This window comes from Rhipicephalus microplus, chromosome 9 (assembly GCF_043290135.1).
Source record: "Rhipicephalus microplus isolate Deutch F79 chromosome 9, USDA_Rmic, whole genome shotgun sequence".
NCBI lineage: Eukaryota > Metazoa > Arthropoda > Arachnida > Ixodida > Ixodidae > Rhipicephalus > Rhipicephalus microplus.
In genome coordinates, this window is record NC_134708.1 from 119,418,224 (window position 1) to 119,442,552 (window position 24,329).

Sequence of the window (24,329 nt, forward strand, 5' to 3'; positions counted from 1 at the left end):
TGAAGTTTTTACCGGAACGACTTTATTGCAGTTATCAGGTGCACAAAAGTTACTTCTATCGTACATCATCTTCGTTTGCAAAACAGAGCGCTGTTTTCAGACACAGCAAAGTAAGGGTTGAGACGCTTATTTGCGGTTATGTGCACCTGTAAGAACGTTTGTTGCATCATTTGTGCGTGAAAAGCGTGGAGCACGTTTTGATCTGCTTGCCATTCTGCGCGTGACCTTCCAATTTGCTGCTATCACGTTTATCGCTTTGCCTTTGCGGCAAAGGTGTGACTTTTTTCTGCAGCGATGAGTGCTAGTTTGTGGGTGCTTCTGCAGATGCTGCGACATTCGCCGTCAGCGCGCAAGGCAAATCCCCCGGGGTACGTGATGTCTGTCTTCAGCGTCGACTGCACAACACTCTCGTTCGCTGTGACACTGATCCCGATGCCAGCAGCTGGTCTCGTAGTCATGCCTGTCATATTCTACATGCTTGTCCGGCGCATAGGCATCGAAGCCGCCTTGGCTTGCGTCCTCTGGCTTCTACTTACTACGGCCGCCCTCGGATTCTTCCTCGCAAGACTCCGCACAGTCGAGGTAGGCTCCCTGTACACACACTTTTACTTTCGCTCTTTTGAAAACTCCAGCGAAGTACCTTTGTTTATATTTCATATCATATATTTAAACTGTTGGTCTAGATATGCTACCGCGAAAGCGTATTGTGCCAGGGCTAACAAATATTTTACGGACCTATTTCTGCCTTGAATATGACGTTGGTAAAATGCACACTAAGGATGAAATAAAAAAGCAACAAATAATTGAGCAAGTTTCGCCGCCTCGAATCAAATCCACGACCTCTCGTTTTACGACAATAGGTGCCTGTAGGTTTACGACTTATGACACCAACGTACACGAAAGCGATATAGCACAAACACGCTATATATTTACCACACCTTATCTCTCGCAAGGTGCCCCCACTTGGTGCGGTAGTGTTGTGCCGCCGTCAGTGAGCAGTGAAGTACTGCCTCATGACACTAAAAGTGCCGATTAGAAGTTACTTAGTGACGGCACAGTTGGGACTTGTTTTACACCGATGGTGGCATTATCGAAGCGGCAAGGTGGCGAGCACGCGCACCTATTCAGAACACACGCCTTTCTTGGCTCCCCGCGAGGCAGAGGAGACGGGGCATATCAGGCTTTTGCACACTTGTCGCTAGCACATCGCACAGCTTGTTCCAAAATAGACTTACTTATGCAAAATAGAGTAGCGCTTATGCTCATTGTATGCAAGTGTTAAACATACTCAGGTGTTATAACAATTTTAACAATTATTTTTGATGATCGCACTTACATCTACCGTCGAGCCAGAATTTCATCGTATGTTTTAGTTGCGTATGGCTCCCTTGCGCCAACTATGGAAAGGCGTATTCTGTAGTCAAAATTGTTGAAATAAATCAGACTCAAAAGCAACAGACCCGCATATTTGGTGAGAACGTATACGTGATTGCTGCTCCGAATTGGCAAAGTTGTGAATGCGCAATTCAAGCGCGCTATCGCGTCCAACATTTCTTGTACTTAAGAAATGAGCATGAATTCAATTGATATAACTAAGTTGAGTAAATGTACGCACACTACAATTTTTATTCTTCCGTTTTTTGTATAATAGATTGCTCGAGCTCATGTTTATGACCCGCAATTTTGCCCTGATGCTAGTGCAAGCTGGACCACTTTCTCTAAACGAATGATTTCAGTAAATCGTCCTGGTCGCATGTCACGCGTCAAAAGCAAATTTAGATTCGCGGTTGCATAGGTCAGCAAAAGTTGTAGCGCCCACTCAGACTCACTCATGACGAAATTAGGCTACCCTAAGTCTTCCCCTTTAGGAGTTTAGCGCAACAGCGACATCCTGTTGTTAGTGCGTACTTCAAACACTTAGTTTAAAGAACCCCAGGCGGTTGAAACTTCCGGAGCCCTCCACTACAGCGTCTCTCATAATCATATGGTGGTTTTTGGGACGTTAAACCCCACATATTAAACAATGAGTCAAACACTTAGTATATGACATCTTCTCAAATTTGCTATGCCCCCACTACGTGACTTTAAGAGAGAAGGCGCAAGAGCATGTTTGCGTTTTGTAGTGTGGTGCCGGCTTTCCACCGCGGAGCCATTATGATAATCACATATTTTGACACCCGTTGGCAATGAACGCTTGTAGCACGAATTATTTCTGCGAAATTTCACGTTGCATTGTGAACCATGTATACAAGAAGCATGCGTTTGTGAAGCATGAAAAGTACACTCTCTGCATTTCCAATCACATGAAGTTATTTTCAAGGTTTTCACAAGCAGAAGCGTGGCCTTGAAGAACATCTGCTTGACACGCAAATGACCCAGTTTCGATCCACACTTAAATCCTCAAAGCCCTGGTTTGGTCACAACTCTTCTGCGGGAATTTTATCATTTATTTATTTTATTTGCATTGTTTTTTTTTCATTTTTTGTAACGCATACGTTACGGATTTTTCACCAGAAACCAACGACGCGAACGCTGGAACCTTAGAAAAACGTGCTCTTTAACGCTGTCGCGTCATTACATTTTGTGCCTATGCATAACGAAGGGATAGCTGATGAAAGTCCTACGCAATCCGAGCTGCAGAGTGAAAAGTTTGGTGAACTTGCGTGCTTTTACAGGGGCCTGGGTTGTGACATTTCTTCCGAATGGTAAAAAGTGCTGGACACAACGCTGGCCCAAAGTCACAGACCAATCTGGATGACGGTCGATATAGTTGGGATGGCAAGGTCTACTGACGTAGGGTGATTAACACTGGTCTCACGTTGGCCAATGTTATGGCCACCAACATAGAAGCAATCTCAATTTCTGACATGGCAGACTGCCAGTTTCTATAGGAACACGCTCGGCCCGGCAAAAATTAGCACGTGGCTGCATCTGACAGCTAATAGGGCGTATCAGAGGAAGGGTTCTCTAACACTTTGCTGAATGTTTTTTTTTTTGCATGTACACCTACAAACGTACGTACGAAGAGACATCAGGCATTATCGCATTCCCAACGACTAAAATTTCTCGTCACCCAAGTGGCAGCCGCTGCAGTTCATACATACTGGTAACTATAGGAGCTTCAATGAAGCTGACATCACAGCTACATACACGTAAATTTTTATTTAAACAGATTTTTTTGCGCGAACACTCCTGGCCACTGGTGGATGCTCTCTCCGTGACGCCTGTGTAACCTGCAACCTGTTTTCTGCTTCGTCCTGCATTGATGTACCAACATGCTATACTATGAGACAGCCTGTAGTTATAAGAAAAGTCATGACAAGAACAGCCAAGGAGACTTTGAAGCACCACTTCAAAATTTCTTATAAGTTGCATGCTTTGAAGCTATAAGTACGACAGAAGGTGAATACTAGTTTGAGAGGCTTGTTTTTTCGTTGAAGCCAATGAAACCAACAGACTATCCAGCCCAGAAATACATTGATGAAACTATTTAGTTTTTTTCAACGGTAGTGGAAATAGGACGTAGTGTGAAAGTATCTAAATTGGTCGAAAAAAATGGGCTTTTAGTCAACGGGTTTACAACCCGCCGGCCCTGGAAATACTTGTATGATGCCCTACAAACTATAAAAAACAGAGCTGCCAATTCAGTCAAACAGCAGATGCAACAATATTTGCAGCCTAAAAATGATGGAAGCAGTTTTATCGCATGCAAAAAGCAAACGAATCACTTGTGCAAAGATAGGGTCCAAATTCCAATTTTTTTGCAGTGGTAAAAGTTTTCTGAATAGTAACGTGCTATATCTCAAACAGTCGAGTTAGGTATAGTCAGATAGTGCGACACAAATGCTGTGCTCATCTTTAGAGCAGCCCACGAGGGTGTCAGTAATCAAACTGCGGATCACTCAGAGCTTTATACTAACGAACTTTTACCCCTCAATAGCATCAACAGGAACGAAAGAATGGCCGAATTATTGCACCCTTTCCTGTTAAAAATATTCATGCTGCATGCCATTCTTATAGTCTTACATCTTTAAGCTTTACAGCATCGCTGGAGGCTGCCGGGTAGTGCGTACAAAGGCAGGTGGGAACGCCTCGGCAGTGCTTTCCGGTAAACGGATATTAAACACCGCCTAGAGGACACGACATTGTGCTTTCTGTGTCATCTCGGCGTTTCTTTTTACAAAAAATCTGGGCAGACATACTCACCGAAATTGTAACCACGCTGTTCACACAATCTCCTGCCAAATCAGCCGACCAAGTGGTTGAAGCTGCCATTGCTATTTCACAGATCACCTTCATCTAGGCCACAGTTGCGTATTTCAAGAATGCAAAAAACTAAATTTTACCTTGTGGAACAATTATACTATTTTCTTTTTGTACACTTTCTTCGAGTTTGTGTAAGAATAACAATTTAGTTTGCATAATGCACCATAGACTTGCTTCATGCGCATGCATTCATTTAAATTCTCGCCTAAAATTGTTTCACTGGCCATGTTTAAAAAAACGTAAAAGAGATGTTCGTTTCTGCTTACACGACGGGCAAATTGCTAAGCGTGATCACCCATGCTTGGTTAGTTCACCGACCTGAAAAATAGTCGGCCTACGTTCGTACTCCGACCAAGCCCGGGTGTTGTAGGCGGAAAGTAAACCTACGTTGTCGGGCCACGCACGCTCACTGGCTTGACTCCAGCCATGACTCCCGAGTCGAACTCTTTCAAATGAGAAAGCACTTCTTATTTGTGCGAAGTCGGGCATCCAGCAATGTCCGCGACATTGATCACGCTTCTTAAGGTGCAATCTCTTCGCTCTCACTCCCTCTCTCATATCAACAGCTGTGGGTGGGCGCACCTATTCTCGCACCTAGCAACTGGAGCATGTGGTGTGAGAGAGGTGTAAGAGAGAGTAGGTACAGTGCTTTGCCTCTCCTCTCACAGTTCGTTTTCTCTCCTTCCTGCCCTGCACTCTCGCGTTCGCTCGCACACCACTTTCAAGCCTCGAACGCTCGCTGGCTGAGTGCCTCTCAAGAACATCCGAAAATGTGTGCTTTACATGCCGCTGTGAAACGCCAGCGTCGAGCTGAAAGCGCTGGTGCCCCATTCTCCCGTCCGCTCGCTCCTGACACTCGACCGTTCTTTGGCTGGGTGCCTCTCAAGGCGATGGAAGAAATTGGAGAAGGTGAATGGCTGACGGCAACGGTACTTTCTCTCGGCGCAATAAATGCATTGGCATTTGCTCATGATTCCCATAGGAGAGGTGGGGGTATTTTTTCGGCAGCGTCGCTGACTAAACTGACCACCAACTAGTTGCCAGCCTTTAGCCTACCGTCGGCCACTGGCCATGTCCCCTTGAATTGGTGATGCCATCGTCTCGTGTCGTCTGCACCCCCGCTCGCATGACCACGTTGTTGAGAGCCAGCTGGAGCTCAGAATGTACAATTTATTGCGATAGCACTTTTATGGACAGTTCCGACTGTTTTTTTGCCGTTGCCACTGTAGCCTCTGTTATTTATGTACATGTATGATATACATGAAACTTTGGCCAGTTTTTTTAGATATGGTTGCAGTCGACGCTAGCTGCTGAGAACAATACTCGTGCTCACGTATCGTGACACACACGAGTAAATAATGACTCGGCTGCGACTTATCTGGCTAAATAGCAAGAGCGATTGAAAATTCACTTTTACATATTGTTTCATGTCTTGAACCTAACGTATCTGGAGAAGAAAACAGCCTCATCGTGGTAAATATCTGGCTAACTCGCGCCGTTATTCTCTTCATTCAAGGTAATAAACACAAAGTGCAGTGCTGCAAATGCAATTTAGATGCACAATATGAGCCATATTACCGCTGCAAATGACACATAGCCACACTACGAGCGAGTTCGCAATACGCTTGCTCTCAGCACAAATGGTTCGCTTTTCCACCACGCCTACCATCGACTCGCGCAGTTTGCTGCCCTCTCGCCGGCGCCAGTTGCGCATGCGTGAGCCGCGGAAATGCGACCAACCTTGCGAGGAAGATTCCTCTACTCTTTCCTACTTCCGGCTTCACGAAATGTGTCGTAACGGCCTCTTCACAGTATTCATTCCTCCGAGTGCTTAGGTAATATTACTCACCTACACTCATTGAGATATATGGATAGATTTGAGTCTGAATGAATGAACTCATGAATGAGTTAGCTGACCTCTGGCTGTATGTGTCAAGCAGCCGAAACGCGTGCCGCTCACTAAGGCTACATGTGTTTATCATTTATTTTACTTATACTGTTATTGAGCGCATAATAGTGTGCGTTTTTTGCAATAGAGGAATTTCGTCCCTTGTTCATTGAAGACCCGCTGTGATTATCTAGTAGCTAAGGTACTCGGCTGCTAACTCGAAGGTCGCGGGATCCAGTCTGGGCTGTGGAGGCAGCATTTTCAATGAAGGCTGTAGGCCCGCGTGGTCAGATTTGGGTGCACGTTACAGAACCCCAGGTGATCGAAATTTCTGGAGCCCTTCACTCCAGTGACTCTCATATGATGATTTTGGGACGTCTACCTCATATATCAATCACTGATTGTTTATTAAAGATACTAGTGTTTATTCTGTGTAAACAGCTGATACAAAGGACGCGATTACGAGTGATTGTACAGCATACAAAGCGCAGCTGGTCATCTGAAATTATTCCACAACTTCTGTTGCTTATGCCCAAGAAAATAACTGTCCGGTTTTTTCACACACTTTCTTATGGATTCTTACGATGCAGAAGCCCCTGGAGTCAGCGGTGTGTAGATTTCACTAGAGACATCAGCTTATCATTGTAACTGCAGCTATGACAGTTTGTTGCACAACATCCCGTCATATAATAAACAAGCTGCTGGCGTGTGGTATTTCATTGATGCGGTCGAATGGCATGTCAAAGCGCACAAAGTGATCAAAACGCATCCGTAACGCTCGACAGACAGACAGACAGACAGACAGACAGACAGACAGACAGACAGACAGACAGACAGACAGACAGACAGACAGACAGACAGACAGACAGACAGACAGACAGACAGACAGGCAGGCAGGCAGGCAGGCAGGCAGGCAGGCAGGCAGGCAGGCAGGCAGGCAGGCAGGCAGGCAGGCAGGCAGGCAGGCAGGCAGGCAGGCAGGCAGGCAGGCAGGCAGGCAGGCAGGCAGGCAGGCAGGCAGGCAGGCAGGCAGGCAGGCAGGCAGGCAGGCAGGCAGGCAGGCAGGCAGGCAGGCAGGCAGGCAGGCAGGCAGGCAGGCAGGCAGGCAGGCAGGCAGGCAGGCAGGCAGGCAGGCAGGCAGGCAGGCAGGCAGGCAGACAAAAAACTTCATTTTCATTCTGAGAGGCCAAGAAGTGGGTCAACTAAGTAGGTCCCTCCCCGCAGGGGCGCCTGCGCAAGTAGGCGTTTGGTGTGTAGCGACACCACGGACCCGAGCTAACGGGGCAGTTTCGGCTCCCTCCCACGCCTAGCCGTGCGTGGCTTTGCCGTGTCCGGGGAAAAGGGGATCCTGGAAGTTGAGCCAATGCTGGGTGATTGGACCTTTAAGGCCCCCCGGCAGAGGCAACACACCCCTTTGGCCCCGGCTTCACGTAGACGGCACCCTTGGGCTGACCCACCCAGGGGAAATCGGCAGTCGCCTTTTCCTATCTCTCTCTTCCTACATCTTAGTCTTTTCTCGTCTTTAAATCTGTCCTGTCTTCTTCTCCCTTCCATTTACTTCCGATTTTTCCTGGCGGCAAGGGTTAACCTTGTGTAATTACTCAACCTTGAGTAGTTATATTTGGTTATAGTGGCAATGTACGGCTGGCGTCTGCAGCCTTATGCTATTAAGTGCTTCGGCGTCCCCTGGTTGGACTCCATGGTGGGTGGTCGCCATTGCTGCCGAAAAAAAAGTACACTACTATGGGAACACCTGCATTTCCCCGTCTCCTAGATCGTCTTCCGCCTAAGAGGGGACGCACCGATGACATATCAATTTTTAGCCAACCCAGACAATGCTTTCCCAAATTCCATGTTGTGCACAGCGAAAACCCAACAAAATGAGCCAGAGCCATATCTCCATTTCTTGTTGCTAAATCTCTGACTGAAGTCTTTGGCCCAGGATACAAGGTTACAAAGATGGCTAGCGGAGACCTTCTCCTTGAGCTGCCTGAAAAACACCACTATGAAAAACTTGGCAGTCTCGTAGCATTTGGTAATATCCCAGTATCTGTTTCACCTCACAGATTAATGAACACCTCACGCGGAGTTGTTTCAGAAGCAGACCTTCTTGAAATGTCTGAACAGGAACTGCTTGAAGGGTGGAAAGAGCAAAATGTCACAGATGTGAAAAGAATCGTCAGCAGACGAGACAACAAAGAAATACCTACCAAACATTTCATGCTCACCTTCGCATCTAGCACACTACCTTCATCTATAGACACATGCTACATCAAACTATCTGTCCGTCCCTACATTCCCAATCCAAGACGGTGTTATAAATGTCAACGATTTGGTCATGGCTCGCAGAACTGCCGGGGTCAGGAAACTTGTGCAAGATGTGGTAGCCACGGCCACCCATCTGATAACTGTGTTACTACGCCCCACTGCGTGAATTGTGACGGGGAACACGCCGCGTATTCGCGTTCGTGCCCTAACTGGAAGAAAGAAAAAGAATTAATCACTCTTAAAGTCAAAGAAAACATCACATTCAAAGAAGCAAGACGAAGAGTGTCGCCATTTTACGGCGCAACATATGCTGATGCGGCGCGTCAGGGGGCAACGCCGCACCAGCCCTCGCCACCCCTTCGGCCAGCGCAGAGCGAGCCATCGGCTGTGGCGCCTGCCCCCAAGGCGGCAGTGGTTCAGTCTGCTCCGCCTTCAAGCAAATTGAGGTCGGAGACTCCAGGGTCCTCCGGTCTCAAGGCCTCCCCTCACCAGGCGAAGCCTATAATCCGAACCACCAGCTCGCATGTGTGGGCATCCAGTGCCTCTGAGGAGGCAATGGATACAACGGTACCCTTGGTACCAAAAGAGCGGCGCGCCTCCTTGGAGCGTGCCAAGAAAAACAAAAAACCAATAACGGGGCCGGACGACCGTCCTGCCACCTGAATTAACGAGCTCACTCCAACACAGGATACTCTTTGTACACACAGCAGCATCTCTTTTGTTTAAATATGCAGACAGAAATATTACAGTGGAACATCCGAGGTCTTCTTCGAAACCTCGATGACTTACAAGAACTCCTAGATAAACACAATCCAAGAGTGCTGTGTGTACAAAAGACACACTTAAAACGAACTAACACAAACTTTTTACGTAACTACATAATCTTCCGAAAGGATAGAGATGATGCCATGCTACCATCCGGTGGTGTAGCGGTTATAGTAAGTCAAGGTATATCATGCACACAATTACCCCTTCAAACTTCCCTCGAGGCGGTGGCTGTCCGAGCAGTTATTCTAAACAAACTTGTCACTGTCTGCTCTTTGTACATACCTCCGCACCACCGTCTCGAAAAACTTCAATTCCAGTCTTTAATAGACGAACTACCTGAACCTTATCTGGTCCTTGGGGACCTGAACGCACATAATGGTCTGTGGGGTGACTCTCGCTGTGATGCCCGAGGTCGCCTCATTGAACCATTCCTCATTTCATCGGGTGCTTGTCTGTTGAATAGGAAAGAGGCAACATACTATAACCTTGCCAACAAAACTTACTCTTCCATAGACCTCAGTATCGCATCTCCTTCACTTGTACCATTACTTCAGTGGAAAGTCATAAATAATCCATATGGAAGTGACCATTTCCCTTTAGTTTTGAGTACACCAATAATAAATGAATGTCCTCCACATGTTCCCAAATGGCTGGTAAACAAAGCCAACTTGGAACAATTTCAAAAGCTTACTCACCTAAATTGGACTGACATCTTCGGGTTAGGTATACATGAAGCTGTGCAGTACTTCACAGCTTTTCTTACTGACGCAGCAACCAAGTGCATTCCACAAACATCTGGACTGCCCAGGAAACGACACGTTCCGTGGTGGAACACTGAGTGTCAGAATGCGCGAAAGGAACAGAACAGGGCGTGGAGGTTGCTGCGGAACTCGCCGACAGCGGAAAACCTTGAGAGCTTTAAGAAAATAAAATCTCGAAGCAGGAGAACGCGTCGGCAGGCCAGAAAAAAAAGCTGGCACAAGTTTTTATCAGGGATAAATTCATATACACAAGAGGCTAAAGTCTGGAACATGGTTCGTAAGGTAGCAGGAAGACAAGTACACTCACTCCCACTCGTAAACACACAGGGTGATAGCCTGGAAGATCAAGCGAACTTCCTCGGTGCACACTACGAGCAGGTGTCTAGCTCGTCACACTACACTGAAGCTTTCCAAAGACACAAAGCAAAGATAGAAAAGTAGAAACTAGAATCAAAGTGCACAAATTACGAGAAATACAACCAACCTTTCAACTTAGCTGAGCTACAAACATCGCTAAACTCTTGCAATAATTCCGCTCCAGGCTACGACCGTGTCACATATGAAATGTTGAAAAACATGCCGCTCGAAACGCGAAAAACTTTACTCTCTCTATACAATGCTATCTGGCTTTCAGGCACCATCCCTGCTTCCTGAAAAGAGGCTATTGTTATCCCTATCTTGAAACAGGGCAAGGACCCTTCCTCAGTTTCAAGTTATAGGCCCATTGCACTAACCAGCTGCCTTTGTAAACTTTTTGAAAAAATGATAAACTGCCGACTTGTACATATCCTTGAAACAAACAATTTGCTCGACCCATTTCAGTGCGGGTTTCGAGAAAGCAGATCCACCACAGACCACCTTGTTCGTATCGAGGCACAGATCAGAGACGCCTTCGTCCATAAACAATATTTTCTCTCTGTGTTCCTCGATATCGAAAAGGCTTATGATACAACATGGCGTTTTGAAATTCTATGAGATCTGTCCCACCTTGGTATGCGCGGAAGAATGTTTCATATAATCGAAAGTTACCTGTCAAACCGGACATTCCGTGTCCGTGTGGGCAGTGTTCTCTCCCAAACATTTGTCCAGAAAACAGGCGTGCCACAAGGTGGTGTGCTTAGTTGCACACTTTTTATTATCAAAATGAATTCTTTGTACTTGTCCATCCCCCACAGTATGTTCTATTGTACATATGTTGACGACGTTCAGCTTGGCTTCAAGTCATGCAACTTGGCAATGTGTGAGCGGCAGGTTCAGCTGGGCTTAAACAAGGTCTCCAAATGGGCAGATTAAAACGGATTTCGACTTAACCCACAAAAAAGCACGTGTGTCTTGTTCTCTCGAAAGAGAGGCATGCACTCTGAACCTGACATTCGACTGAACGGGCAACGTCTGTCCGTCAAAGCCGAACATAAATTCTTAGGGATAATCTTGGACAACAAGCTGACCTTCGTTCCGCACATCAAGAATTTAAAAATGAAATGTTTAAAAGCCATGAATGTTATTAAAGTGCTGTCACGTACTACTTGGGGTAGTGATAGGCAATGGCTCATAAATCTGTATCGAAGCCTCATTCGCACCCGCTTAGATTATGGGGCCGTTGTTTATCAGTCTGCAACTCAAAGTGCTTTAAAGATGCTGGACCCCGTGCACCATTTGGGCATCCGCCTTTCTACGGGTGCTTTTCGCACCAGCCCCGTAAAAAGCCTTTATGTTGAGTCAAATGAGTGGTCGCTTCATCTGCAGAGAACTTATATGTCTTTTGTTTATTTCCTTAAGGTGAAAGCAGATAAAAAGCACCCCTCATACTCTACTAATAATGACTTGTCGAGCTCATTTCTGTTTCAAAACAGGCCTTCGATTAGGCAGCCCTTCTCAGTTCGCCTGAAACGTCTAGCCGAGGAAACTGGAGTCTCATTAGAACAAAGTTTAATGGCTCCTGTAGCATATCCGCCACCGTGGCAATGGCAGACTATAGACTGCGATGTGTCCTTTCTAGAAGTTACGAAACATGCGCCCATTGCCCATATCCGAACATACTTCCTGGAACTTCAACACAAATACACACGTCCTGAGTTCTTTACAGATGCTTCCAAGTCCAACTCCTCTGTGTCCTACGCTGCTGTCGGCCCATCCTTTTCGGATGCTGGCCCTCTACATCCAAGCACAAGTATCTTCACAGCAGAAGCTTACGCGATACTTGTGGCAGCTAAACACATCAAACAACTACAAATACAAAAAGCAGTAATTTATACAGACTCCCTCAGTGTGGTAACGGCTCTGCACAGTCCTAAAAGCAAAAAACCCCGGTCCTTGTCTCACTTTACTCCATTTTGTGCACACTCTACACACTAAAACAACATGTTGTAGTGTGCTGGGTGCCAGGGCACCGTGAGATCCAAGGCAATGTGAGGGCGGATCAGCTTGCTGCATCCGTCCACAAAAGCACGGGCCCTACACCCATATTCCGGCCCTTGATCTTAAGCCGTCTCTCAAACGAAACATCAGGGACTACTGGTAGAGCAAGTGGGATACACACACACAAAACAAACTACACATTATTAAGCCACACCTTGGTCATTGGCTGCCAGTATCAAAATCGCGTCATACAGAGTTTATACTAACGAGACTCAGGATAGGACACATATACATGACACACACTTATCTTTTGTCTGATGGCGATCCACCATTGTGTGACAGATGTGGTGAACCATTAACCGTCCTTCACGTGTTAATCCATGGTAAACACTTAGAAACTATAAGAAAACAGCATTTTTCATTACCTTACCGACAACATATACCTTTACACCCTGCAATGTTTGTTGGTATAGAACCGCTTTTTAGTCATAAATCATTGTTAGCGTTTTTAAAAGAAATTCGTAATTTTCATATCATATACCCGGGCATCCCGTAGCAAGACCTCTCCAGGGAGGTTTTTGCTGCGGTGGCTACACAGGAAAGCACTTGCCTCACGGCCCTTGCACGCAAGGGTATGAACCAGTGAGGCACTTGTGCTAATGCGATACATATACACCATGGTTTTTATTATCACCATCTTTTGTAATCTATTCACACCACACACACCTTCCACGGCATGGTCATGATTTTATTACTTGTATGTTTTTACCCGCCTTACCGCAAGGAATTTTATGGCCCTTATACAGCCGCTAATCACAATCATTGTCCACATTCCTTGTCGCATGAACTGGCGCTCTTTGGACATCAAATGGCCCTTGCACCAAAAAACACCATATATCATCATCAACTAAGTAGGTCCCTACCCAGCCGTCGGCTATTCCCATGTCGGAACAGAGAGGCCATGCCTCTAAGTACGATTACGAGCCCTCTGGACAGCCTGAAGCTCTACATCTTGTCTGGGTTCTGTGATTGCCGTCGTCCAGTCTATTTCTTGGGGAAGTCCTGTAGCGCCGGGCACTGCCAGAGCATGTGACTTAGAGCACGATATTCACCACAATCTGGACAAAGTGTATAACCTTCCGGATGAAGCATGCTCAGAAAGCCCTTCGAGTAGTAAGACCGCGTCTAGAGCATGGAAAACGTGCTTTTGTGATCTATAGAGCTTATAATCAAGAAAGAAAAATGTCTGTCGCTCTCCTGTGTGATGAGATGTTATCTCACGAAAGGTAACGAGTGGATCACTGTGGACGAGCTCTCCCGAACTCACGCGAGACACCAGCCTATCGCGGCATGAAAAACCTCGCGCATGGTTGTGGGCTATCTCGTTTAGGTTCAGGTGACCCGATAGTACGTCTGGTTCAATGTGAGCTGAAAAGCAGGCTATGTGATGGAGAATCTCGAGGGGTCTGCTGTGAAGAATCTTGGCTGCCTCTGTGGCTATCAATCCCAAAGCAAACGCTCTAACGGCCGCTCGGGAGTCGGTGGAGACCGTTGTGCGTATTGGGTCCAGCAATGCCAGAGTTACAGCAGTCTGTTCTGCTACATCGACCAGGGAGGTCCACACCGAAGTGGCCGAGAGTTCTCCTCTCTCATTGACAACTGCCACAGAAAAGTTGTTTCCGTTCCGGGGCCCTTCTGTATGGAAGCCCTAGCCCTCGCTATTCTACGACCTTTATTGCATTCAGGATTTATAATTCTTGAAAAACGGTCAACAATAAGTGTATTCCTTGTTCAATAAACAGTTGCACGGTTTCTCTCTGATTAAAGTTAAAATGAAGCCCTGCCGCATCTTGCAGTTGTTTTCCTGTTTTAAAATTGGATAAACAAATGATTTGGGCTGACCTCCGTGCTTCAACTAATTCAGCAGGGGTGGTATGCACTCCCAACTTCAAGAGCTTTTCTGTGCAAGTCGTGGTTAAGACACCGAGCCTTTTTTTGACACTTTTACACATCAGTTAGTCCAATTTATCTCTCTCTGTCTTGGTCCAATTGAGAGCCACAATTGTATAAATATTATGCCGCTACATAGTGCCTGCATTCAAACAACGCGCCCATCACCACATCCACAGGGACATACACGCGCGCCGTCTAGTGTTCGCAGAGACGATGATGATAGCACGAGAACCCAGCTGGCTCCTGCCGATGTGCGCCACGCGCTTGGGACTCTTCTTGAAGAAGTAGAAGAAGAAGACATCTTGGTGTTCTGCTGTAACGTGCTACGACCATAGTCCCTTCGAGTTGTGGGCACAGGTTCGCCCTTTAATAAATACGTTTTATTATACACCGAGTCCTTCAACATCGTTACATTTCTGGTGGACGTGCTGGGTAATGAATCAAAGCAATACGAACACAAAACAGCGTAGCCCCGACCACCAGCGAGTTGATCCTGTGGAGCCGACACCTGTACATCAGAGGACCAGTTGCCGTCTTCGAGATGATTCACCAGAATTCAGTCCACTCCACTTCACGCCAAGGGGAACTCAATCAATGGACGCTACCATCATGACAAGTCATGTAACACCAGCCCAAGTGGTGATAAATCAGCCTCACCAGCCACCAGTATTTCATGGCGACTCGTATGAAGACGTAGAAGATTGGCTGAACCTCTTTGAGAAAGTGGCACGTTTGAACGGTTGGGACGAGAGAGAGAAGCTCCGCCGCGTATAAATTGCTTTGGAGGATTTCGCAAAGACGTGGTATGAGAACCATGAAACCTCCTTTACGACCTGGGATGAATTTCGGCGACAAGCTCTGGCGACTTATGCCAGCGCGGATCGCATAGAAAAGGCGCCGGCTGCGCTCGAATCCAGGAACACACTCACCAACGAAAGTGTCGCAATGTATATCGAGGACATGATCCGCCTGTTCAAGCGCGGGGATTCCCATATGACCGAAGACAAGAAGCTACGCCACCTCATGCGTGGGGTCAAGCAAGAGATATTCGCTGTTCTCGTCCGCAACTCACCACGAACAGTTGCGGAGTTTCATACGGAAGCGACAGCCATCGAGAAAACGCTAGAACAGCGGGCTCGACAGTACAATCGAGACATAAACTGTGCACCTGCCGATGTCTTCTCTGGACGCCAGCGAAATAACATGGACGCTCTGCGAGAACTCATCAGGTCGGTGATTAGGGAAGAGCTCAGCAATTTGCAAGCACCTCAGACTACAGCAACACTGTCTGTCGTCGACGTAGTACGAGATGAACTGAGGCAGATGATACGTGAGTCGGAGCGTGCGGTACAGCCGATCCAACGCATCCCAACGTGCTCTGAAGTACTCAGACAACCCGCGGCACACACCAATGCAGCAGTTACGATGACCTCTCCTTGCCCACAAACGGTACGCAGCACACTTCGTCCACTGGAACCGACGGCTACCTACCTGCCACGAGCCCGTGGTGTAGCTCGCTACATGAATCAGAAGCCCCGGAAAAGTGACATCTGGCGTGACCATGAGCACAGGCCTTTGTGTTTCCATTGTGGGGAAGCAGGTCACCTGTATAGGTTCTGCCCCTACCGACAGGCAGGATTAGGGGCTTTCCGTTGTACGCACCATGCCCTCGAAACGGTGAACGGCCAACGCAGATCGAAGAGTACTTGTCCGCGCGCCAGAGCCCACTCACTCCACGCCAGCATCAGCCAAGATCGCTATCGCCCAGGCGTTACCGATCACCCAGCCCATGTGCTTCTTCCGCATAGTCTGGGCACCGTTCTACAAGCCCACACCAGGAAAACTGAAGCAAGCGACCTGTAGAGGTGAGGCCGCTGATAATGACAGTTGCGAAGATCCTCCATTACGGTTTCAGGGTGGCGATGCTATGTTTACAGAGGATAAGCGCAGCAGTGCGAAGATTACTTCAGATTTGCGGTTGAAAATAGACGAGCTAAATGCTTTAGTGGACACCGGCGCTGATTATTTGGTAATGAGTCACAAATTGGCAAAGAAACTGAAAAAGGTTGTGACAAAATGGAGTGGGGCACAGATACGCACGGCAGGTGGCCACGCTGTTACACCGCTCGGCAGATGCACCTCAAGGCTCAAAATAAGAGGCTTTACTTACGTTGCTGACTTCATCGTGCTGCCGGACTGTTCAAGGGATCTTATACTAAGAATGAATTTTCTGCAAGCCAATGGAGCCATAATGAATCTGCGCAGATCCAGTGTAACGTTTTCGACCGAACAAGCTATGTCGGTGGAGGATTCGGAAAAGCGACGTCTTACTGCTCTGCGCGTTGTTGATGATGACGTCACAGTGCCACCACGCTGTAGTGTAATGGTGCTTGTTGAAAATAAGGCATTTTGTGACCAAGAAGGAATAGCGGATGGAAACGTACAGCTCTTTTTAAACAAAGGAATTTGCGTGGCGAGGGGTGTTGTTCACTTAACGAATGGCCGCTCAGTTGTCCTCCTTGCGAATTTCGGGAATGAATGTCAGCACAACGCGCAAGGTATTGCTATCGCCTATTTCTACGAGTTCTGCATGGCGACTGAACTATGCAGTTTAGCGACAACGCCAACCACTCCACAAGAGACCTGCAACGTCGACGCATCAGTTAACGTCAACCATAGGCTCCCAGAATACCGAAAGAAACGATTGTTCGCCCTTATAAAAGAGTTTTCGGACTGCTTTTCAACGTCCTCTAAGGTGTGACGCACGGCTATTGCAAAACACAGGATTATAACAGAAGAAGCCACGAGACCGATTTACCAACACCCATATCGAGTATCGGAAAAGTAAAGAGACGTCATCAAGAAACAAGTGGAGGAGATGCTTTCAGAAGACGTGATCCAGCCTTCCAGCAGTCCATGGGCATCTCCTGTAGTGCTTGGTAAAAAGAAAGATAACAGCCTTCGATTCTGCGTCGACTATCGGCAACTGAACAGCGTAACGAAACGGGATGTATACCCTCTGCCGCGTATCGATGATACACTCGATCGACTACGGAGTGCGAAATACTTCTCCTCCCTTGATCTCAAGAGCGGATATTGGCAAATTGAGGTGGATGAGCGCGACGGTGAAAAGACGGCATTCATAACCCCAGACGGCCTCTACGAATTTAAAGCGCTTCCATTCAGCCTGTGCACAGCGCCAGCTACGTTTCAGAGAATGATGGACGCTGTTCTCGCGGGACTGAAATGGCAGTCCTGCTTGGTGTACTTGGATGACGTTGTCGTATTTTCCGCTACATTCGACCAACATCTAGAGCGACTCCTCCGCACAGTATTAGAAGCCATTCGTTCAGCAGACTTGACCATCAAGCCAGAAAAATGCCACTTCGCTTTTGAAGAGCTTCGATTCCTCGGACACGTCGTCAGCTCCGACGGCGTTGGGCCAGATCCCGAAAAGACAGCTGCCATCGCGAAGTTCCCGACACCCAAAGACAAGAAGTCAGTACGTCGCTTTCTGGGTTTATGCGCGTACTATCGGCAATTTGTGGAAAATTTTTCGCACATTACTGAACCACTTACTAATCTGACAAAAGACGAGGTGCCCTTTATGTGGGAAAGTGAACAACAGGAAGCAATTGATGAGTTAAGAACACGCCTGTAAGCCTCTCCGATCCTCGCCCACTTCGATGATACTGCCGAAACTGAAGTTCATACTGATGCGAGTAACGTCGGCCTCGGAGCCATTCTAGTCCAGCGGCAAAACGGCCAAGAAAAAGTGCTAGCGTATGCCAGCCGCAAGCTTTCGAAAGCTGAGACAAATTACTCTGCAACCGAAAAAGAGTGTCTCGCGGTCATTTGGGCCATAAGTAAATTTCGGCCGTACCTCTACGGTAGACCATTCCGAGCAGTCAGTGACCACAATTGCCTGTGTTGGCTGGTGAATCTTAAGGATCCCTCTGGCCGACTAGCAAGATGGAGCCTTAGGCTACAAGAGTACGACGTTACTGTGGTATACAAATCTGGGAAAAAGCACAGCGATGCCGACTGCCTGTCACGCGCACCAGTGGAGACGAGTGAGCCGAAGGAAGAAGACTTCCCGTTTCTGGGCGCCGTCCAGGCATCAGAAATCGCTCAACAACAACAAAATGACCCCGATTTGCTGCCGCTTATACAGCGTCTCCAAGGACTCCACGTTAAAGTCCCACGCACTTTATTCAGAGGGCTCCCTTCGTTCTGTCTTCGGGAAGGGGTCCTTTACAAGAGAAACTTCAAGCCTCATGGTGACAAGTTTTTACTCGTTGTACCTGCACCTTTACGAAACGAGATTCTGCACGCATGTCATGATGAGCCAACATCTGGACACATGCGTGTCAGCCGTGCATTCGCCAGAATTCACCTAAAATACTACTGGCCAAAACTGTTAACATCAGTTCAGCGCTATGTGAAAACTTGCCGTGAGTGTCAAAGACGCAAAACTTCATCCGTGAAACCTGCAGGCCTCCTCCAGCCAAAAGAACCACCGCATTCCCCATTCCAACAAGTCGGTATGGATCTCCTAGGCTAGTTTCCGACATCGACTGCACACAAGAAGTGGATAGTCGTAGCCACGGACTATCTCACTCGCTACGCTGAGACTGACACGCTGTACACTGCAACAGCTCTTGAAGTTGCCAAGTTCTTCATCAACAACATAGTCCTCAGACATGGTGCACCCAGCGTGGTAATTACAGATTGTGGCCCAGCTTTTACTGCAGACTTAATGAAACGTCTGATGCGAATGACCCATACACACCAGAGAAGAACTACAGCATACCATCCTCAAACAAATGGCCTAACGGAGCACTTGAACAGAACGCTGACTGATATGCTTTCAATGTATATCGACGTCGAACATAAACTGTGGGATGAAATATTGCCCTACATCACGTTCGCATATAATACAGCCGTTCAAGAAACAACGTGAGTGACACCATTTGAACTTGTATTCGGCCGAAGAGTCGCCACTCCACTGGATGCCATGTTACCACTGAATGATGAAAGCAGCAATCCACCTGGCCTTGACGACTTCCTGCAAAGAGCCGAGGAAGCACGACAGATGGCGAGATACAGAATACGCCGCCAACAGCGTATCGACTCCTATCGGTACAATCAGCGTTGTACCGAAGCGCATTTTCAACCAGGTGACAAAGTATGGATATGGACCCCAGTGCGTCGCCGTGGACTTTCTGAAAAACTTTTTAGCCGCTACTTCGAGCCTTACGAAGTACTCCATCGTGTATGCGATGTAACTTACCAAGTCAGATCCGCTATACACGGGAGCTCAAAACGCCGCAACCCTACAGAGGTTGTACATGTAGTCCGGATGAAGCCGTACTGTGAAAGATCACCGGAAGACCAGTGACGCCTACCACGAATCTATTCATTGCCTGACGCATCGGGACGATGCGTATAAGGAGGGGGATTATGCCGCGACATAGTGCCTGCATTCAAACAACGCGCCCATCACCACGCGCACAGGGACATACACGCGCGCCGTCTAGTGTTCGCAGAGACGATGATGATAGCACGAGAACCCAGCTGGCCCCTGCTGATGTGCGCCACGCGCTTGGGACTCTTTTTGAAGAAGTAGAAGAAGACATCTCGGTGTTCTGCTGTAACGTGCTATGACCATAGTCCCTTTGAGTTGTGGGAACAGGTTCGCTCTTTAATAAATACGTTTTATTATACACCGAGTCCTTCAACATCGTTACAATATGGCTCATGAGGATAGCGTCGTGAGCCCTTAGAAAGGTATCCTCGCCTATGCCACCCTTCTTGTTGGACACCCGCATAATTTATCTGAAAATGTTCTCCAATTTAGTCTTTGCGTTTCAGCCCTTAGAGTCGAACGAAAGCCCCAAAATTTTAATAAAATATAATCTAGGAATAATGTCATCATCCTTGGTACAGATGTTAATCGGCACCTGATCAATTGGGGTGAGTCCCCTGGCACCTCGTCTAGCCTGTCTGTACGGTAGGAGCTCTGACTTTTCCGGCGAAAGTGCCAGTCCCGTACCCTACAAGAAAAACTCTCTGAAATCCAGAGCATCCTGTAGGACTTGTTCGACCGCCACCTCCAATCCTCCGGGACACGAGATTGTGATGTTGTCAGCATATAAAACGTGACCTACATTAGTACCTTTTGAAAGGCTTTCCGAAAGCGTGCACATGGCTATACCAAAAAGAAGTGGGAAGGTAACTGCCCCTTGGAGAGTACCGTTTCTTCCTAGATTGGAAGGCTTTGAGACTGATTGTCCCAATTCAGTGGCCGCCATCCTGTTCTCGAGAAAAGATTCAACGAATGAGAGGAATTCCGCTCCCAGGTTTAAACATGGTATGTCCTTGAGAATACAGTCGTGTCAGACAGTATCAAGTGATTTAGAAATGTTCAATATGAGAAGTCTTTTTGCATATTTACTTTTACATTCAATTAACTGCCTTTTGAGCAGGAGCGTGACACCCTGCGTTGAAAGCGAAGGCTGAAAACCTATCATATTTTATGGGAATAGGTCATTGAGCTCGATGTAGCGTGATATCCTGTTGGGCACTGCATGTTCCGCTACTTTGGTAAGGCAAAAAGTAAAAAAAAATATCGGACGGAGGTAATTCAAGCTGGGCGATTTACCTGGCTTGGGGATTAAGACCATTGTGACCCTCTTCAAACTTTCCGGTACGACACCCTCCTCCTATACCCTGTTCATCTCCTTTAGTGAGGCTTGTATTGATTTATCATTCAAATTTCTTAACAACCGATTTGTAACATCAACAATACCAGAGGCAGACCTACCACTAAGGTTATGGAGCACTTCCCTGATCTCAGCTTCCAAGAAGGTGGCGTGCAGCTCTAGGGAAGGCACACCCTCATACCGGTGGCGTACAGACGTTGGTCTTTGGCTAAGAGGAAGGTACTTGTTGGCGTATATCCAAATTATAGAGGCTTCTGAAGTACTTGCCAGTTTATTCTTTATTAATTAGTATGTCTATGGCTAGCTTCTGATTGCCACATAATTGGCTATCGTCTATAAGGTGTTTGAAGAAAGTCCATTTGCTTCCTTTGCGCATTTTTCTGTCAGTACCTGAGTAGGCATCTCTTCACTGCTGCTTTTGAAGTTCAGGACGGTGTTTCTCATTTCGCCGATTGAGCTCGCCGGTCTTTTTTCGTCACCTGCGGAGTTTTTGCGTTTTCCAGCTTATGACGGAGCGTTTTGCATCTAAGAGGTGCAATAACTATGCATCTATGCCCGGGGCATTGAACTCAGTGATTATTTCTTTCGTGGCCTTCTCGACATCCTTCTGGATTTGTACATTTTAGGCACTTCGAGATGTTGAAATGCAAAACCGAAAACCGGTTTCACACTCCACTAAACAATACACTTAAAAATTGGATTGCACGAATTTGTACAAGCAGCATCGAAGAAGCAGTAGCAAGAATAATAAAAGTGCTGATGCCTGTTATCATGACGCTTGGACGGCCGGAACCGGCGGTGTGTTACAAATGCCTGCAAAAGATCAGCTTCTGCGCATCGCACAAGAGCAACTTCTGACCAGGTGGTGGTGCTCGGCGAATAGTGGTGGCAGAGTGAATGTATATGCTATATTTAGGTAGAAGAGTTGGGCCAAGGTATGTCATCTTGGGCTCACAAGTATTGCGGGAAAGCCACTCACCACCCGCGTAGAAGCAGTGCTCGCTCTTTACTGTACTGGCCTCTTTTATTTTCTCGCTTTATTTTCATTTTTTGGGAAGGCCAACGGTACGAAGGGAGCATGCAGACTTTGGCTAGACAAAAGACAGCCAGAAAGAAAGAAAAATCATAATACAACGTATATACAGAACGTGCGAGAGGATTGCCCTGCCGCGGCGGTCTAGTGGCTAAGGTACTGGGCTGCTGACCCGCAGATAGCGGGTTCAAATCCCGGCTGCGGCGGCTGCATTTCCGATGGAGGCGGAAATGTTGTAGGCCCGTGTGCTCAGATTTGGGTGCACGTTAAAGAACCCCAGGTGGTCAAAATTTGCGGAGCCCTCCACTACAGCGTCTCTCATAATCATATGGTGGTTTTGGGACGTTAAACCCGACTAATCAACGTGGACGAGGAAGCCTCCGACGCTAGATGCGCCGGGCTTACACAGGCGCCGAGATGCTGAAAGAGGAGCGTGCAGCAACACCATTGAGACGCGTCCAGCGTTTCTGTGGGACGCACCCAGTGTGTGTAAAGGACGCACCCAGTGTCTCTGACGGGCACACTCGGTGTCTGTACGAAGGGCGCCAACACGCTCATAACACTGCGAGGCATCGGCGTCGTGTCCGTAGTCTTGGCTCAGCCGCAGTGCATTTTAACCACTTATAACTACGTGATGGCGCGCGAGCAATAGCGTTGCTGGAATCGTCAAAAGCCGGGTGAGCGGCGCCCTGAAAAGAATAACGTGATTATGCTACCCAAAGGTAACTTGGGTAGCAGAGTCGTAACTCTAATTGGTGATAGAGTCAGTGTATATGCTACCTTTAGGTTGTACTTTTAGTTCCTCATATCCTACCTACACGTAGCGTATACAGATACTCTACCCTAAAACACACACTAGCGCCACCGCCACGTCGCTAAGCAGTGGCGGCGTGGTGGTGCCGCTGGTGTTTATTTCAGCGGGAGGCAAACAATTGGTCACTCCGAGCTATGTTGGCTAGAAGGGGAGGTTTGATGAACGGGCTGCAAAAGTTGGCCACCATTCGAGTGAATTCCGTAGGGCGGCACTGCCGCCAGGGGCACTGAGGTCAGTTCGAACTGGCACGGTGAATGGACGGGTTTTTGAGCACTTCCAATCGAGTGCACAGATAAGTGGTTTTGCATATTTTGAGCTTGTCTTTAAAAATATAAGGTAGCAGTTAAAATCTTTGTAGCACCTATTACATTGTACGGCTTTTCTGAGAGTCAGTCACAAGGTATTTACTAGTTTGTGCGTGTGTGCGTGTTTGTTTTTTGTGTTTTATTCTCTTTCCAATGCGTTGGGGAGTGCACGTACATTGAACACGTAAATATTTGTAGTAGAGCTTAGATTTTCTCTTTTTCGTAAAGCAGAGATCGTGTTTTATAATTATCGAGCGAGACAAGTCATAGGAGCAATTGGTGTCATAAAGACATGGTTAAAAAGCTGTAAAGTGTTCAAGATACATGTGAGTTTCAATATGAACCCAATTGCAGAAGCAAATGATGAGGAGGCTGACGCGAAGTGTAGGCATTGTGAAGTCGATGAAGAAATGGAGAAAATAAAGGTTGCCCAGAGTGAACTGCCGTTGAGATTCACTGAGCTGGAGACTGCGTTGGCGACAGAACAAGAAGAAACGAGGGCAATGGGAGAAAGGCTGAAGTGCACCGAGGAAGCACTAGCCAAGTTGAACAATGGAGCGGCAAACGGAGAGAAGAAAAGGGCACCGGCAACCCGAATGGCGGAAAAGAAATAACAAGCAAGTTTGGAAAAAGCATGTTCAGCTGGTTAAATTGTCGCAAGGCCCAGCTTCAGCGAAGCAGTGGTGGGGCTGAGAGGGGACAAAGACCCGGCGTCAAAGGTGCAAGTAACCCACAGGTGCAGGACGCTCCAAAGAAAAGTCCGAGCCTATGATAACCGCCTGGGACTCGAATTTAAATCGATACGCAGGAGCAATCAAAAAGAGGGTAAGAGGTGACAAGAGGGTTGCAGTAAGGACGCTCCCAGGACGCAAGCTGGAAGCAGTCACGAGGCAATCGAGTGCGAAACTAAAAACTACAGCTCATAGACAAAACCTCGTGATAATTTCAGGCAGCTCAAACGAAGTCCTAAATGAAGATACGGCAGGACTAGCCACCACACTGGCGAAAGGGGTCGATTACAAGCGCGCCACTTCTCCTCAGATACAGGCAGTGATATTCGCGATACCGGAGGTACCAGTCAGTGACGGCAACCTGCAAAGAGCGGTTGTCAACGCAAACCAAGAGATATGGCGAAAAATTTGAGCGAAAGGCTTTAGGTTGGTGGAAATAAACAGAAAGGTGCATAGGTA

General features: G+C 47.4%; 1 protein-coding gene across 1 annotated transcript in view; it reads left to right on the forward strand.

Annotated features, from left to right (window-relative positions):
• Nucleotides 1-294: 294 nt before the first annotated feature.
• LOC142772337 (ATP-binding cassette sub-family C member 3-like) overlaps nt 295-24,329 on the forward strand; it is a 173,157-nt gene continuing 149,122 nt past the window's right edge. Inside the window, exon 1 of the mRNA XM_075874535.1 lies at nt 295-582. Within this exon, the coding sequence (XP_075730650.1) occupies nt 295-582 (288 nt within the window). The remainder of the gene's footprint in view (nt 583-24,329) is intronic.